The sequence below is a fragment of the Pteropus vampyrus genome, unplaced genomic scaffold (genome assembly GCF_000151845.1).
Source record: "Pteropus vampyrus isolate Shadow unplaced genomic scaffold, Pvam_2.0 Scaffold50, whole genome shotgun sequence".
NCBI classification, from domain to species: domain Eukaryota; kingdom Metazoa; phylum Chordata; class Mammalia; order Chiroptera; family Pteropodidae; genus Pteropus; species Pteropus vampyrus.
In genome coordinates this window covers 4,210,323-4,227,165 of record NW_011888831.1, presented here as the reverse complement: position 1 = coordinate 4,227,165, position 16,843 = coordinate 4,210,323, and the positions used below count along the sequence as shown (strand labels likewise).

The following is a 16,843-nucleotide window of genomic DNA, read 5'->3' as shown; positions in this document are numbered from 1 at the left end:
GAACAAGTGTGTGTGTGTGTGTGTGTGTGTGTGTGTGTGTGTGTGTCTGTACGCATGTGCACATGCACCCCAGTGAGTCAGCATGCCTCTGCCCCATAAGGCTCATCCTGCCAACAAACATGCTGTGTTCTCAGAGCTGTGCCTGGCCAGGCTCGCCCACCCCACAAAAGCCTGGGATCTGCCACCCCTTCAGGAATGCAGGGTTAGGAAATGAGAAACAGGGTTCTTGTCCAAGAGAAAAATTTTTTTTATTATTATTTCCCTCTCTTAATTAGATTCAGTGTTTCTTGCTCCTCACACACATCCCCTCTGGTGGGAAATTCAGGTTTGTGCAAAGCGCAAAGGAGATTGTGCCCACCCGGGCCCCAGCCAGCAGCATGGCCAAACTTGACCAGAGCCCCTGTCTCCTGTCTGGGCTTGCCTGCTCCATTCCCTGCACATCCCCGCTCCCGACCCCTGAGTCTGGCCCCCCGACATCTGCCCATCCCTGGGCATCCTCAGAAGGGTCAGGAAGGATGGGGCCTCTGTAATGCAGAAGTGCCTGAGATGGTTCTTGAAATGCCCTCACTGTTACCCTTCTGCTAAAGCTACCTGATGCTTTCCCTCCTGCCACCCTACAGAGGGCCCGTGCTAGGACACCCATCAAAGAGCTTCAAGGAAAAATTCAGCAACTGAGCCGTACTGGAGGCATGAGCTCGTGCCCAGAGTCTCCCTGGCCTGTCCAGACTATCGCTGGCAACATGCTAGGCTGACGACACTGTTGAACTAACACTGTGAAGGCTGCCTCACCCAATGGCCTAAGAAACCCAAAGCTCCTTCCTTCTACTTCTCTGTCCATCCAGTCCCCAGGATCTGGCTCCCTGATGTCCGACAAGCTGCTTCTTGCTTCTCACCCTGATACAAACAGCTACTATAGTGGGGGCGATGGTACTTTGGGGCAGCAGATGGGTTTGTGTTGCATATAAAAACAAGGTGATGCTCTAAATATCTAAGTATATTGGTCCCCTGAAGTGATTCTTGCTGCCCCCCTTTTTCCATGACCTTCCTCACTGACCATATACCTCAGGCACCTGGCAAGCCCAAGTTACATGGGGACTGTTGTTGCAGGGATAAAAATCCTATAACTCTTTTCTTGCTAGAAATCACCAATACAATCCTTAGTTCAGCAGATATAGTTTTCCATATAGTTTATAAACATAAGACATACAGTTTGGTAAGGGAGTGGGGTGGGGGACCTGTGCCTTTGTGTCTCTCTCTCTCTCTCTATGTATGTAAAGTGTGTATATATAAGTGGACATAGTTATAAAACTGCACCTCCTGTGAGAACCTCATTATACATGATGAAGTTCTGAATTTCAGCCTGTGATGATCTTTCCTTTGGTAGTTGGTTCATGGAGCCCAAGGTCTGGGCTGGGTCTGCCAGGGTTTCCTGAGACATCAGGAATGAGAGGCATCACCTCCGAGGGAGGGGCTGAAGGTGGCACACTGTTAGATTCAGGGCAAGTTGACGAAGTGGCGTCAGGCAAAAGCCAACATGCCACCTGCACGTGTGCTCCGAGATGGCTGGTCATCCCAGACTCTTGGGTGAGCCTCATCTGTTCCTCTGAGTCCTGCTTCCTCCGAGAATGGCAGGGGGTCTTCAGACCTCTCCAAATGACTAGGATTTCACAGAGCCAAGCTCCCATGGGGCACTGTTCAATTGTTGCTAATGAAGGATTCGCTTTGAGCACGTTAACCGCCTGGCTGGGTGGATGCTGTCCGTGGCTGCTCGGAAGGGGCTGGCTGGGACAGCTGGGTGAGGTGTGCTAATCCCCTCCAGCTTGGGTCTGTACACTTTGGGTTTATAATTTACGGGGCATGGCCCAGACAGCAGCCGAAACCTTTATCAGCCTCTGCCTGAACCCCAGCAGATCCTCCACTTATAAAAAAAGAAAAGAAATTCTGTTCCTTGGTGGACATGTGGCAGTGCTGGGTGCTGGTGCCCTGGGCCCTCAGCGGAGAGTGACCGCCAGCCCCAGTATCCAGGCCAGGATCGAGGCTCCCAGAGAACTGCCCGAGGAGGCCTGCTGCACCCCACTAGGGGCACGAATGGGGGTCCTGCGGGCACACTTGCCCTTCCTCTTCGGGCGAGCGGTGGGCATGATGTCAAAGCTGAACTTGTGCTGGTAGTCGGGGGCGTAGTCCTGCAGCTCATGGGCCTGTTTCCCAGCGCCCACCTTCGAGACCTGATTGCGATTCCGGTGGCTGGTGCAGTTCTTGCCTGGCTTCCTGTAGCCTGTCCGGGAGCCAGGCAGATGGCCATGTGGGTGGCCCTTGTCCCTGGCGGAGCCACGGGGTGGGTGGTGTTCCTTGCGGGCGGCCCTGTCGGTGGTGGTGAGCGTGTGTGACTTGATCTGGTGCGGGGATGCTGGCCCCGTGCAGTTCCGGAAGTCCTCGGCACTCAGCAGCTTCAGGTCCTGCCCCTGCCGTGGCCGGGGCGACACGCAGGGGACAGCAGAGCTGGAGCCACGGAACCTCCGAAGCCATTCCCACAGGGAGCGTGCCCTGCAGCCACAATCCCAGGCATTCCCGTTGAGGCGGAGGAATTCCAGGGCCCCCAGGGGTGCCAGGCAGTCGCCCTGCAGCTCGGAGAGGCTGTTGTTGAAGAGGAAGAGGGTGGTGAGCCGGCGGAGGTCGTGGAAAGCCCTGTGGTGGACCCACTGCAGCTGGTTCTCATGTAGCAGCAGCCGGTCCAGGTTCACCAGCCCCCGGAAGGTGTCCTGGCCCAGGCTCCACAACTTGTTGCCATGGAGAAACAGGTGGCTGAGGTTGACCAGGTCCACAAAGATGTCGTCCTGCAGGTATTCGATGTGGTTGTCCTGCAGGTAGAGGTACTGCAGGCTGTGCAGGCCGCTGAAGATGCCCTCAGGCAGGGCACTGAGCCCGCACTTGTAGAGGTAGAGGGCGTGGAGCTTCACCAGGCCTTGGAAGGTCTCAGGTGCTAGCGTCCGCAGCTGCCGGTTGTCACCAAGGTCCAGCTCCTCCAAGTGCACGAAGCCCTCGAAAGTGTTGGGGTCGATAAAGGTGATGTTGTTGGAGTAGATCCACAGGGTGACCATAGCGGGGCTGAAGTGGCCCTGCTGGAGGAGAGTTATGCGGTTGTTTTGCAGGAAGATACGCTCGCTGTCCTCCGGGATGCCCTCGGGGATGGCGGCAAAGTTGTGAGCCTGGCAGCTGACTGTCATGGGTGCCGGATAACACACGCAGTCCCGCGGGCAGCCGCTTCCCAGGGGCAGCTCCCCGGCCATGAGCAGCAGCAGCAATTCCACACAGCACCCTGTGGGGAGAGAGCACAGCCAGGTCAGAGCTTGCTTGCCGGGAAGCTGGAGGTAGGAGGGGGCGGGGCCGGACATGTGACCCTTCTTGCCCCGTTGGGGCTCTGTCCTGTCTGCTGCGTTCAGTTGTCTGGGACAGTGGTCCTCTGAGGGACTGGTTTCTGATGAGAGGAAGGCAGGGGTTAGACCTAAGCCAGGACCCCATCTAGCTCCCCACACCTTGTCCCACCTCTACTGGGGGTTCTATCCCCAGTCTGAGATGTGAGGTAAGGTTGGAGCGAAGGCTCTGATTCCCCTACATACGCCCAGCCTCCAATCCCCTACCCCCACCCCCTCAGGCTCTGTCAGCCCTGCTGGGGTCGGGGGTCGGCCAGCTCTGGTTCCTGTCTCAGCTCTGCCACTTACTCACAGTTATCCGTGTGAACAGACAGCAGTGCAGACTCCTAACCAAATAAGTATCTCATATGGAGTCCTGAGGAGTCTCTTTATTGAAATTATTCCCCAAAACAAGTGAAGCATGCATGCGTGACACCAAAGTTCATCTCAAAAGATGTCTCATTTACAGTGCCTCTCATGTTCTCTAACGTGTGACACCCCTCGTGCCTGTTTCCTCATTTCTAAATAGTAATAGTTGTCCCTCGCTGAGCTATGAGGATGTACTGAGAGGGCACAGGTGTTAGAAGGGCTGGGGGAGGCACCAGGGCTGATGAGCTCTGGGGTCCATGAAGCTGCGAGGTGTTGTCTGCCCACCATTCAGGTCCACCTCTGGCCCCTCCCCTCTCCCTACCATGCTCTGGCTCCCTGGCTGCGGCGGCAAAGCAGGCCTTGCCTCGTGACTGTCCGGAGCGTTTCCTCTGTCGTTTCCCTCTAATTGGGCATTAATTAGGCATTCGTTAATGGATCCTTAAAATAATTTATTTTCGGATGTGTCCAGCCTGTGGTCGGATAATAGCCCCGTGCTCATTATCGGAGCAGCCTCATTATGGACGATAGTCATTACCTGCCTTTTTCCAGGGTCGCGGCTGCCCCTGGTGGCCCAGCAGGCGCGCCAGTGTTGGGGGGACAGGCTCCAGGCTCATCACTGCCCGAGTTGGCCTTCTGCCATTCCCTTCCAGCATGGCCGGCTGGGCCTCTCAGGAGAGCCGGGGGCCTGGGACAGCTCGGCCAGTCCTTCCAGCTGTGCCCAGAGTGTGCAGGATGAGAGAACAAACCCTTTCAGCCTCTCCCGCCAGCCCTACTCCCAGCCTCACTTCCGCGGCCCAGCCAGGCCCCCAGACCTGCTGCTGCCCCAGCTGCCTGCCCAGGATTAGGTGGGCCTCCCCACCACTGCTACCCCCTCAATTCTGGTAGAAATGACATCGTAAATAAATGACAGCTCCCAGCTACTGGGAGTTATGGGCTCCCAGAGAGTGGCAGCTGCTTTTCATCCTCCTGTAATCACCCGGATTCGACCTAATGTTTCCAACACATAAAAAGCATCATACATAATTTGGTTTTTGCATAATTGGGTTCAGTTGCGATTTTGGAGCAACTGTGACCTTGGTGGTGGTGGTGGTGGTGGTGGTGGTGGCAGTGCAGCTGTGGAGACCCTTTCTGGGCCAGGTCATGTTCTATTCAGCCCCTGTAGTACCTTTGGTCATCGTGACCGCTGGATGGCCTGCGGCCTGCAGGCCAGGCCCAAGGCTGGTGCCTCCTCAGCCTGTTCCCCCTCTGTAACATGAGTAGGAGATGGTCTCCATGCCACTCCTTCTTCCCTTGTGGAGGCTTGGGTCTGTCCTCCAGCTCCCCTCTGCCCACCTCAGTCTGGCCAGGGGACCCCAGCCCTACAGGGATGGCAGGAATGTAACAGGATAGGAGCCTGGACCCCAAACCCCAGCTGACTCTTGGGGAGGCTGCCCACTGCCTTGAGCCTCCAACACTCAGGCCTGGGAAGAGGGCCCAACCCACACTGGCTGCACCTTCTAGAGCCTGACACTCCCTTTCCCCATTCAGCTCTGCTCCTCACCCCTGCCCATGCTGCTGTCTTCCAGGAACCCTGCCCCAGGGAGGGGTCCTCCTGCCACTCTGAGGGAGCCCAGGGTCTCCTCCTTGCTCAAGGGAGTTTGTAATTCTCACTGTACTGACGGGACAGGGCCATGGCCATAAACTGTACCTGTGGGATACACAGTGCCATACCAACCACCCTACCTCTAGGGTCCTACAAAGACAAAGGTATTTCCTTTCCTTAAGTCTGGCAGCAGAGAGCTGCTCACGGCTCATGCGAAGCGGGGCGGGATGAGCTGGGGCAGGCTCAGCACTAATACCACTTGACATTTGTACAGTTTATGGAGTTGACAAAGTGCTTCTGTTCTCATTCCTCTGATCCTTAGAACTACCCTATGGGTGGGAGGGAGAGAGGTTCTCCTGCCCCCTGACCTAGGATGGGGACAGACAGCACTTCTGCCTGTAATTGTGGCTCTGTCTCCTTAGGGCTCCAGGATGAGTTTCTCTGAAATGATCCCTAGAGAAGCTGGGGGGGCCCAAGGAGAGCCACATCTCTCCCTTAAACAGGTGCTCCCAGGGGATGTTGGGGCACTGGGGAAACCAGGTGAAGATCTCAGTTTGGGTGAAAAAGCCGACTGCCCAAAAATCTAGCTGTGAGCTTAGCAGCTGGCAAGTTAACACATTTTGGCAGGTGGGAGGGGTCAGAAAGTAGGGCCTGGGGTGAAGGCAGGACCCAGGGCAGGAGCCCAGCCAATGCTTGGAGCTGCTTTCCATCCTTCAGTACTACCTAGATGACAGGGGACCCATGACAGGGAAGCAGTGCCCCCAGCTGCACTGGGGGTGGGTCTCAGCTGAGTCTGCTTCTTCACCCTGGAAGCTGGTCCCATCTCCAAAGCCTTGGATCCACCCTCCCAGCCAACCCCACCTGCCTCTGGCACCCCCTGCCTGAGCTAGTGGGTGCTCTGGCCCTGGACTGTCGCCCTGCCCGGTTCCTTCCCAGGGAGGCTGGCACTGCATTGCCAAGCCTTCTCACGTGCTCCCTCCATGAGGCCCATGGGAACCCCGACCCACTGATTGCTTATTAATGCACTAACAAGGAGGTTGGTGCCTTTGCTATGCATTTTAAGATTGCAAGTTAGCAGGGATCCCAGTCTCCATGTAGGAGCCTTGCACCACCTCCCATCAGTCTCCTTGGCCCCCTCCTGGGTGGGGCAGGGGTTGCTCTGACTGAGGGGGCTGAAGAAAGCAAGGCTGGGTCTCCGTCACTCTCTGGTCTTCCTCAGGCTCTCCTTCCTCCTCCTCCTCCTCCTCCTCCCTCTCCTCCTCCTCCCTCTCCTCCTCCTCCTCCTCGTCCTCCTCCAGGGGCATGCACCAGACTAACTGCTCTGCTTGGCTACTCTCGAACTTCTCGGCCTCACACACATCTGAGTTCCCCTGTGTCTCTGCAGCCTCATTCATTCTTCCTCCACCCAACATTTGCTGCCAGAGTCCTGGAGTGTCCGGGATCCCAGGGTAGGGAGGGGCCCAGGATGAACTGGGAGGGTCCTTATGGACTAGCAGATTGGCAGGATGGGGTGGATGTCTCATAATACTACACAGTCTGGGCAGGTGCTGGGCCCAAAGTAGGCATCTGGGGGTGGGGGGGGAAGGGGGTAAGGCTTCTGCTGCCCCATGCCACCTCCTCCATGAAGCCCTCTGCTCCCCTGCCAGCACAGAGGATGTGCAGAAATGGAGAGCCAGTATTGTTTTCATGTCCTCCTTCCTGCAAATCCCAAAACTCCTCATCTGCTGGGCAGGGACCTGTGGGGGCAGGGGTAAGTGACCTGAGCATGGGCAGGCACCTAACCAGTCCACTCAGCAGCCCACTTATTAGATGTGTTTCTGAATAGTCCCATGGGGGCTGAACCTGGCAGGATGGGTGGGAAGAGCATTCAAGGTAGTGAGCACAGGATGTGCAAAGGTACTAAGGTGGGAGAGCAGATGGCAGGCCCTCATCTTAACCCAGCCCCTCTCTCAGCCTCTAAGTAGCCAGAGATCTCAAAGAGGCTATACAATACCAGCTCAGTTGGGCAGGGAGAACCCAGGGCTGGCAAGACCAGAAAGCTTCTCACTGGGACCAGCACTGACAGGGCCCCTGCCCAGTCCCAGGGTAGAGCACCAATGTGGAAGGGGCCCTACACCTTCCTCACCCCTGGCAGCAGGAAGGGAGCTGAGCAAGGAGAACCAAGCCCTCAGTCTGTGCCAGTTTCTTTACATGGAATCCTTACACCATCCCCACCCGCCATGGGTGCCATACCATTTGATGGAGTAGGACACAAGGCACACAGAGGGAAGTGGTTGGCCAAGGCCGCACAGCTGGGGAGCCAGGCAGTGGAGCAGCCTCATCTGAGGCTGGTCAACCCTCCCTGGCCCCAAGGTCTCGGGCCTCATCTGGACCTGAGTCTTGACATCAGGAAGTCCCTAAAGGGGGTCCCCCTCCCTACATCTGCACAGGGACAGCCTGATGGACTGGCATCCCCATGGGCCCCTGGGAAGGTCTGTGGGGCTCCCTGAGGCTTGGAGACTGGTCAGCCATGTGGTCAATTCTGGCTCTGCAGCCTGCCCTCCCCCTGAGCAGGGCAGAGCTCCCCTCTGCCCCAGACTTGCCAGATGCTCCTCTCTAAGCCAATCAATGCTAACTGAATGGCTCTGCTGGTCAGATAATGGCCTCAGGCCAGGCTGTGCTCATAGAGCTACTGGCGCCTCAGGCCACTTGGCACCATTCCTCTGTGTTGCACCCAAGCGCAAGCCACTTCCTAGTGAGCTTTCTCCCTTCCTCAGCCTGACCCAGCCCCAGAGACAAGGAAACCTGCCAGGGCAGAGCTGGGCTACCTGCCTTGGCCCCCACTGCTGGACATGGGGGAATTGGGCAGAGCAGCCGATATCTCCCTGTCCCATGGCACAAGGCAGTGGCTTGAGCACAGGCTTTGAAGCCAGAAATCTGAGTCCCAGCTCCTCAGATTAGTAAGCCTGTTCCCTTGCTGGTGTGAGCCTCATTTTCATCACCTATAAAATGGGTATGATCCTTTAAAATTGCAGCCTGGCCCTCTGTCTGCAGACACCTGTATCTATCTGCTTCCTTCATATCTCCACCTGTAAAACACAATCTGTCCAAAGCTGAGCTGCTGTTATCCCCTGCCCCACGAGCCTCCTCCATCTCAGAGGAAGGCAGCTCAGCTCCTTCATTCTAGCTGCTCAGGCCAAGAACCTCAGTCATATTGACTCCTTTCTCTCTCACGTCACACCCAATCCGTCAGAAATCCTGTCAGCTCAACCTCAGGATGTATCTAGAATCCATCTGCTTCTCCCAACCATCATCCTGGTCTGGGACACCATCGTAGTTCCCCCGGACTATCACAATAGCCTCTGAGTGGTCCCTGTGCTCGCACCCTTACCCCAACATCTCTGCTGGCACAGCGGGAAAAGGGTGAGTCAGAGCATGTGGCTCCTCTGCTCAGCCGCTCCATGTGGCTTCCATCACACTCAGTCAGTCCTTACCTTACCCCTAAGGCCTTATCGTGGCCCAGAGGCTGCCTGCCCTGGGCCCGCTTCCTCTCCTTCTCTCCCCCTCACTCCCTCCCCCAGCCTCACCTTTCTCTCACAAGCTAGGCACTCCAGCCTCTAGCCCTGTGCATATGCTGTTCCTTCTACCTGGGGCACCTCCCAGGATATATCTGCAGGGCTCCTCCCCTTACCATTCTGGTCTCTCCCTGCGTCCCCTTCTCAGTGAGGCCTTCCTCAGCAGCTGATTTTAAATAGGTCCCTTCTGGTTGTTTTTCCCCATTACATTCATCTTCTCCTAATAAATGATATCATTTACTTATGTATCTTGTTTATTTTCTGTCTCCTCCTAGGAGGACAGTGATTTTTCTGGTGTGTTTCCTGCTGTACCTCCAGGGCCTAGAACAGTGCCTGGCACACAGTAGGTGCTCAAGAAGAAAACCTTTGGGCCCGCTTCACAGTAGGTGTTCAATGAACATAATGGTCCTTATTAGTACTGAGGCCTCCAAGGTAAGAGCAACTCAGCCTTGGCATCCTCCCAAGAGCCCTTTGGCCATCGCAGAGATGACAGACAGTGAAGAGAATTCTGAAAGGGAGGATGTTCACCAGACCTGCCTGAGGCAGGAGCGAGGGATAGTTAGGGGGGCAAGATGACCAGCACAGGTTTGCCTGGGACTCAGGGGTTTCCCTAAGACTCAGGACTTTCAGGATTAAAACTGGAATGCCCTAAACAAACTAGGACAAGTTAGTCACCCTACCTGGGAGCGAGGACTGTACCCTCAACCCCCATTCCCCCCAAAAAAATCTCTGTACGTAGGAGGAGGGGACAAACAGACAGGCATGAAGCATGAGTTTTCTCCAGACACCTACACCTCAGGCCCAGTGCCTGCAGCCCAGATGCAGTCCTGGGCCCAGATGGAGCCTGCGTGTGTGAGTGTGTGTACCTATGTGCACGTGCACCTCTGTGTTTATGTATGTACATGCTGTGCACATGTGTATGCATAGATCTGAGTATACATGTGTGCATATGAATACACATGTCTGTCTCTGGAGACCATCAAGGGGGCCAGCAGCCAGGCCCTTTGATCCTGCAGCATCCCTGAGCTCCATTCCCGAGCGTGCTGCATTATGTACCCACTCCAGGTCCCTCCAGTACACCAGGATCACTCTTAGCTAGCAAATGGGCAGCCCCTTATTGAAATAACCTATTAGCTTTCATGTGCTGCACCCAGTTCCTTGAGCAGCCTGGCCAGGAAAGCCATGCTAATTGGGATGCCAGATCCCAGGAGGTCTTGTTGAAGAAACCTCAGGCTCCCCTATTTTCTGCCTATCTGCGTCTACTGCCTCCTTGCTGTGGGGGTCCTTGCATGGGAGTGGGATACTGTCTGGGATGGGACCAGCCCCAGAGGGGGCACTTTTTAGCTGGGCCACTTCTGGCAGGTCACTAAACCTCCGAGGCCTCAGTTTCTTATTCTGGAACTGGGGTCAGGGCATCTGCTTTACTGGGTACTGGAAACATGCAGTGAGGCCGTGCCTCTAAAATACTAGGGGGGGCAGGGCTGCAGGGAGGAGCTCCCCAAGGGCGATGCTTTGTTTTTCTGCTATTATTAAAAGGGAGCTGCCGCCCATCCCCTTAGGGCTCTCCCTAACCCCCAGGGAACTCTGGCTTTCACCCCTCCCATTGTGGTTCTCCTAGACCCAAGAGGCTTGGCAGAGGGACCTAAGAGATCAGATTCTGAGTCAGGGCTCAACCCCAAGTTCAAGTTTCCTGCTAGGCCTTGGCTGCCCCCAAGGCACAGCAGGTGGGGACATTGTCTTGACCTCTCTACTTTGTCCATCCCCAACTGGAGCTGCCGGCTCTCTGCAGGAAGCCCTGACCATGTGGGCTCTACCTTCCTTCACCTTGTGTAGCCACCCATGGGGCTCATAAAATGTGTCACGTGTTATTCAAATTTGCTCCTGGGTTTGGGGACTCCAGAACCTGGGCTGTGGCAGCCCAGTCTCCAAGGCTGAGGGCCAAGGGCCTCTGAGAGCCAGCTCTTCCTGGGAGGTTTCAAGAAGGCTCTGGGCCCCACTTCCTCCCTCCAAACCGTGTGGAGCCAACTGTCTGTCCCTCCAAACCACAGCAAACAATGGACCCACCAGCAACCAGACAGGCCCTCTGAAACCAGAGTGGTATCTTAGGTGTGTTGAGTGGGGCAGAGAAACCTCTGTGGAGATGGAACAGTCCTCAGGGGCAAGTGTCTATTGAAATCCCTGCCTGGGGGCTCCTCAGGAAGTGTGAGGGGAGGGAGTGGGGTAAAAGCCTACCAAATCCTGAAGGCCCTGGCACTGGGCAATATAAAACAGAAGTTGAAAACCAGCTTGTGAGAAGAATACACAGAAGTGTCTGCAAGAAGCCCTCGTTTCTGGTCCCCAGGACAGCCACCCCTTCCTTGGTGTCAGTGAAAGATATTCGGAACTCACATCTGGGTATCGATCACCCCATTCTGAACCTGTCCCCCAGCTCCTTCATTCATGCAAGAAACAGCTCTGTGCTTGGTGTTCCTTCCTACACACAGCCTATATTCTAGGGGGTAAAGGATTAAACAAAAAGAACCAGAGAAGCCCAGATTGACAGAGGGTAGGTAGGGACACAAGAAGGAGGTAAGACTGAGATGAATGGAGGGACTGACGTTAGCTTGCGTGCTCATGGAGGGCCTTTCTGAGCAGTGACACCTGAGTTGAAACCTAAAGGATAAGACAGAACCAAGGAACAGCCTTCCAGACAGAGGGAACAGCAGGTGGAAAGGCCCTGGCACGGGACTGAACTTGGTGTGGAAGAGGGAAGAGGGGCAGGAGACGCAGTCAGAAATGCAGCAGGCAGGACTTCCAGGGCCTTAAAAGCCTTGCTAAAGAGTTTGGCTTTAATTCTGGATGTGGCAGGAAGCCACTGAAGAGCTTGAAGTAGAAGCGACATGATTGGATTGGGGGAGCTGTTTCTGGAGCATGGATTGAGGGGGAGAAGATCAAGGTAGAGAGGGCTGTGGCTATTATCTGTGAGAGATGTGGATGACCTGGAGGGAGTAGGGGCTATGGAAACAGACGTGGGGCAGTGGACAGATTGAGAAATGTCTGAGATATAGAACTGACAGGACATACAGATAAACTAGTGTGAGGGAGAGGGGTGGGAGGTCCACAGTGTGACTCTGAGAGGATGAGGGACAGTGAGACTGGAGGAGCTAGGAAAAAAGCATAGGGGCCAATAAGAGCTTAGTTTAGGACATTTAAAGTCTGGAAAGCCTTACAGAGATATTTACTTGGTGGAGGCTGGGTGTGCAAAACCAGCGCCCAGAGGCAAGCCACACACTGGGGAGTCATAAGCATAGAGATGGTATTTCAATACGTGGGAATGGATGAGGTCATACATGAGGGTCAAGAGAGAAGATACAGGATTGAGGCCTCTGGCAACACAACAATTCTGAAGGATTGTAATGGAGAAGGAATGGCCATTGAGGTCAGAAGAAAGCCAGGAAGTGTGATGTGACCCAAACCAAAGGTGTTTCTAGAAGGAAGGAGGAATCCACAGTAGTGAGGGCTGCTGAGAGATTACGTGAGGACAGAGACGTGTCCAGCTGATCTGGCGTCGTGAAGGTAATTGGTGATGCTGGAAAATCTGTTTCTGTTAGAAAGGTGGGGGCGGAAAGCATACTGAGTGGGATGAAGAGTGAATGGGAGAAGGTATTATGCTAAGTGAAATAAGTCAGAGAAAGACAAACACCATATGATCTCACTTATATGTGAAATCAAAAAGACAAAATAAATGAACAAACAAAACAAACAAACTCTTAGATACAGAGAACAAACTGATGGTTGCCAGATGGAAGTGGGGGTTGCAGGGATGGGTGGAAAAGGTGAAGAGATTAAGAAGTACAAATTGCCAGTTATAAAAACAGTTGCAGGAATGTAGAGTACAGCACAGGGAATACAGTCAATAATATTATAATAACTGTATGATGCCAGATGGGTACTAGACATATCATGAGGTATATAAATGTCTGATCACTATGTTGTACACTTGAAACTAATATAATATTATATGTCAACTATAATTGAAAAATAAATTTTTTTAATGTAAAAAAAAAAGTAAATGGGATATGTGGAAGGGGAGACATCACTGTTATCAGTCAGAACAGACTAGGGTATGCTAATGTAACAAGTGACTCCAGAATCTGAATGGCTCTCAACAAAGGCTGGTTTCCCCCTGAGGCAGGACAATTTAGGCTGTCCTCAGGGATCTGGGTGGAGAGTGCATCCTTCACCAAGAACGCTGCCAGTCTCCTGGCAGAGGGAACAGATGACATCGCCAACTCCTTATTGGTTCTCACAGCTTTTGTTTCAAGTAATACTAGTCACTTCTGCTCATGTTTCATTGGTCAAAGTCAGTCACATGGCCCAGCTCGTCCTCAATGGGATAGGGAAGAATACTCCCAGGGGAGTCAAGGAGCAGCATATGTGAGCATCCTGAGGCCACTCTTCCAGGAAGTTTTGCTGTGAAGGGGAAAGAAAAACAGGGCTGGACCTGGAGGGGGCATAGGGTCCAGGGAGGTTGTTTTTTAAGATGGCACAAACTATGAGTCTGTTTGCGTGCTCATGAGCATGATTCAGGCAGAGAGAGAAAAAATGCAGTCGGAGCGAGAGGGCCAGAGACAACGTGATCCAGAGCTCCAAAGAACACCTCCTGTGCTGTAACAGAAGGGGATGTGGTACACACAGATGAGATGATGGAGTTAGCCTCCAAGCACTCGTGTTTCTCCGTGAAGTAAGGGGGGGTCATCAGCTGAGAGTGAAGGTAGGGAAGAGGGTGGGAGTTTGAGGAGAAAGAAGACAGACTGAAGCAGGCATTCCATGTGCTGGGAAATCAAACTACCCTTGTCACAGGGTTTGTGAAGACAAGGAAGTAGATGTTTGAAAATACAGGTTTCCAATGCCCACTGCCCCAGCCTCTGCCCAAACTCTCTTCCCCTCTTGCTGGGTGGCTGGGGCTATCTGGCTCCTCCAATTAAGTCTGCTCATGTCAATCCCTCATTGACAGGGCATTGGCTCAGCAAATATTTACTCCGCCCCTTCCTCTGGGCCAGGCACCATGCCAGGAGGGCTCTGAGGACAGAAGATCCAGTTCTTGGCTCCCACAAGCTGACAGTCTTCCCCAAATGCCTTCAGAACAATATGTTGTGGACATTTGTCGCTTTTTTTTTTTTCCGCCACCCAGCTACTAAAGCCTCTTCCTGTATTTTGGGAAATCTCCTAGTTAATGTAAATGAGCCCTTCCCTCCCTATGAAACCTAAAGAGGTCAAGCTCTTACTTCTGAAGCCTCCCCTGCAGCTTGGACAAGTCCTATGGCCTGGATTCAGCCATTCAACACACCTACCCCAGACTCAGAACTACGAGTTAGTGATGCAAGCAAACAGGGACCAAGCAAGACCCATGCTTACAAGGCTGGAAGCAGTGGCAAAGCCAACAGGGGTAGTAGTTATGGTGGGAACATTGCGGGTGCAAGCTTGGAGGTGTCTGCCTTTATTTGGAACATTGCTCCTGGGGAGCCCCTTCTGGAGATTCTATGAATTACCCAATATCTTATAAATAAATCTGCTTTTTATTTAAATTAGTCAAGGGTGGTATCTGTGGCTTGCAAATAAGAATCCTCATTAGTGTGAGGTCCCTCAAGCTTACAAGCCCATCTATGGTCTGGCCCTGCTCCCTTCATTTCTGCTTTCTCCAATTCATCTCAGATCAGGGGCTTCTCACTCCCTTCACCCTGCCTTCTTGAGGACACAGCTCCCCAAGTCCTCTTGGGGGACTATTCCTCCCCTATGACAGGTGATTCAAGAGGCAGGGCTATCAATCAGTGGCCAGACTCGGACAATGAGATCCTCCCCCAGCATGTGAACCTGAACCTGAAGCAGAGTGACTCAGTTGGAGCTGTTTCACCCTTGTTGGCCGTTCTGAGGACAATGCCCCAGTAGTTGTCTCCACCAAGACAACCCAGAGCCTCCCTGGTTCCTGCGCTCCCCAGTGTTTTGAGATGTTCAGTTTCTCTTTTGGGTCCCATTTTCTTTCTGAAGAGGTCCACCCGACACCCCTTATCTTGGCTATCAGGATCCAAATTTCCTTCATCTATCAGGTAGCCATATGCTCTAGTGCAGGTGTCCCCAACCCCGGGGCCATGGACCAGTACTGGTCCATACTCTGTTAGGAACTGGGCTACACAGCAGGAAGTGAGCGGTTGGCAAGCAATCAAAGCCTTATCTGTAGCCACTCCTGAGCATTAGCATCACCTCCTCAGCTCCATCCCAAATGATCAGGAATTAGGTTCACATAGGGGCACAGGTCCCTGGTGCCAAAAAGGTCGGGAAGCACTACTTTAGAGGAGCTGGACTTCCACCCAGCCCAGGAAATGAGTCTTCATTCCATTGTCTATGATTGGTTTAGACAGGAGCATGTGATTCCATTCTGACCAAACAGACACAAAGACAGTCTGCTGAGGCACCATCTTTCGACCTCGAGGGGACCAGGCTAAAGGCCAAAGCCAGCTTGGCAAGAACTACAGGGTAAAAAGATGGAGAGAACCTGAGTCCATATGACCTTATTGAGCCAATCAATCCTGAGATCTGAAAACTTTTTTGTATACGACATAATAAATCCTCTTCTTGTTTTAGCCATTTAGAGTTGAGTTTTCAATTACTTACAGCCCAAGTTGTCCTAACTAACACATCTTCCAATGAGTTTCTTTTTTGCTTAGTAAGCCCAACTAGATTTCTCTCATTTATGACCAAAGAAGTCTAACTTACGTTACACGGTAACTGCCATGACTCAGCTCAGACAGGACCTGCTTCAGGAGGCCTCTCCAGACCCTTCCTTCTGTGTCAGACCCTCCACCCTTCTCGGTGCTCCCTCCTCTCACAGCACTCACCATTCTCTTAAAGTCACCTGCCTCCACCACAGGTGCAGAACTGCTGGGGTATCCTGTCAGTGCCTGATACATTAGAGCTCATCCATGCATATCTGGTGAGCGAGTGAGTGAGTGAGTGAATGAATGAATGAATGAATGAATGATTTGGCTGATGTAATTTTAGCCAAAAGCAAAGAAACTTGGTGCTTTAGTTAGGCAGGTGAGCTGGCCTTATTGTGGGTAAATGTAATTATACAATAAGTTTTAGCCACCGAAGACCCCAGGGTAGGAACTTCATACCTAAGAGAACAGATGAGTTTAACAGGCATTTCAGGCCTCACCTCCCAATCCTCTCTTTGACCCCTCTGTAGAATCTCTCCTGACTGGCCACTTAAGACATCCTATAGGGAATGTATCTCTGGTGTTCTGTGTTTTAAACCGAGCAGTGGGCTCAGGAATGTCAATTTTCTTATTCTATCTTATACATACATACATACATTTTGATGTATGCATTTATTACTATTTAATACAAGAAATAAATCAGCAAAGGAAAAAAAAATACCCTGCAGAGTTTAGCTGAGGACCTCAGGTCCCAGGCCTTGAATTGCTTCCTCCTCCCTGTCGGCCTGAGTTCTGCACTCTCTCCGGGGGCCCACTTCTGGCCAGCCAGCAGCACATAACAGCCTCTGGCCCCAAGCCAGGCTGCTGTGGCCCAGATAGCACTCAGCACAGGCTTGCCGGTGTGGTCCCCAAACCCTATTTTCCCCCATAAGGTTTTTTCTTTAAAGTTGCTCTTCATCATTTGTTTTAATTTTTAAATAATACATGCCAATTGTGAAAAAAGTATAGAAGTAAAAAGGAAGAAAAATCACCACAATCCCATTACCCTTGACAGCCATAGATAATGCCATGCTGTACTTCTTTTAACACTTCTTTCATTTATGTATGAATATATGAAATTAAATAAAAATTTTATTTAAAGCAATAAAATTAGGAGCATGATATATATGCAGCTTCATGTCTTGCAGTTTTCTGCTTAACTTAGGCCATTCATTCATTCAGCAGCTCTCCAGG

General features: G+C 52.7%; 1 protein-coding gene across 1 annotated transcript in view; it reads right to left on the bottom strand.

Annotated features, from left to right (window-relative positions):
• Positions 1 to 223: 223 nt before the first annotated feature.
• Positions 224 to 16,843, bottom strand: part of RTN4RL1 (reticulon 4 receptor like 1) — a 66,165-nt gene continuing 49,545 nt past the window's right edge. Inside the window, exon 2 of the mRNA XM_011359865.2 lies at positions 224 to 3,316. Coding sequence (XP_011358167.1) covers positions 1,992 to 3,316 — 1,325 coding nt within the window. The 3' untranslated portion in view covers positions 224 to 1,991. The remainder of the gene's footprint in view (positions 3,317 to 16,843) is intronic.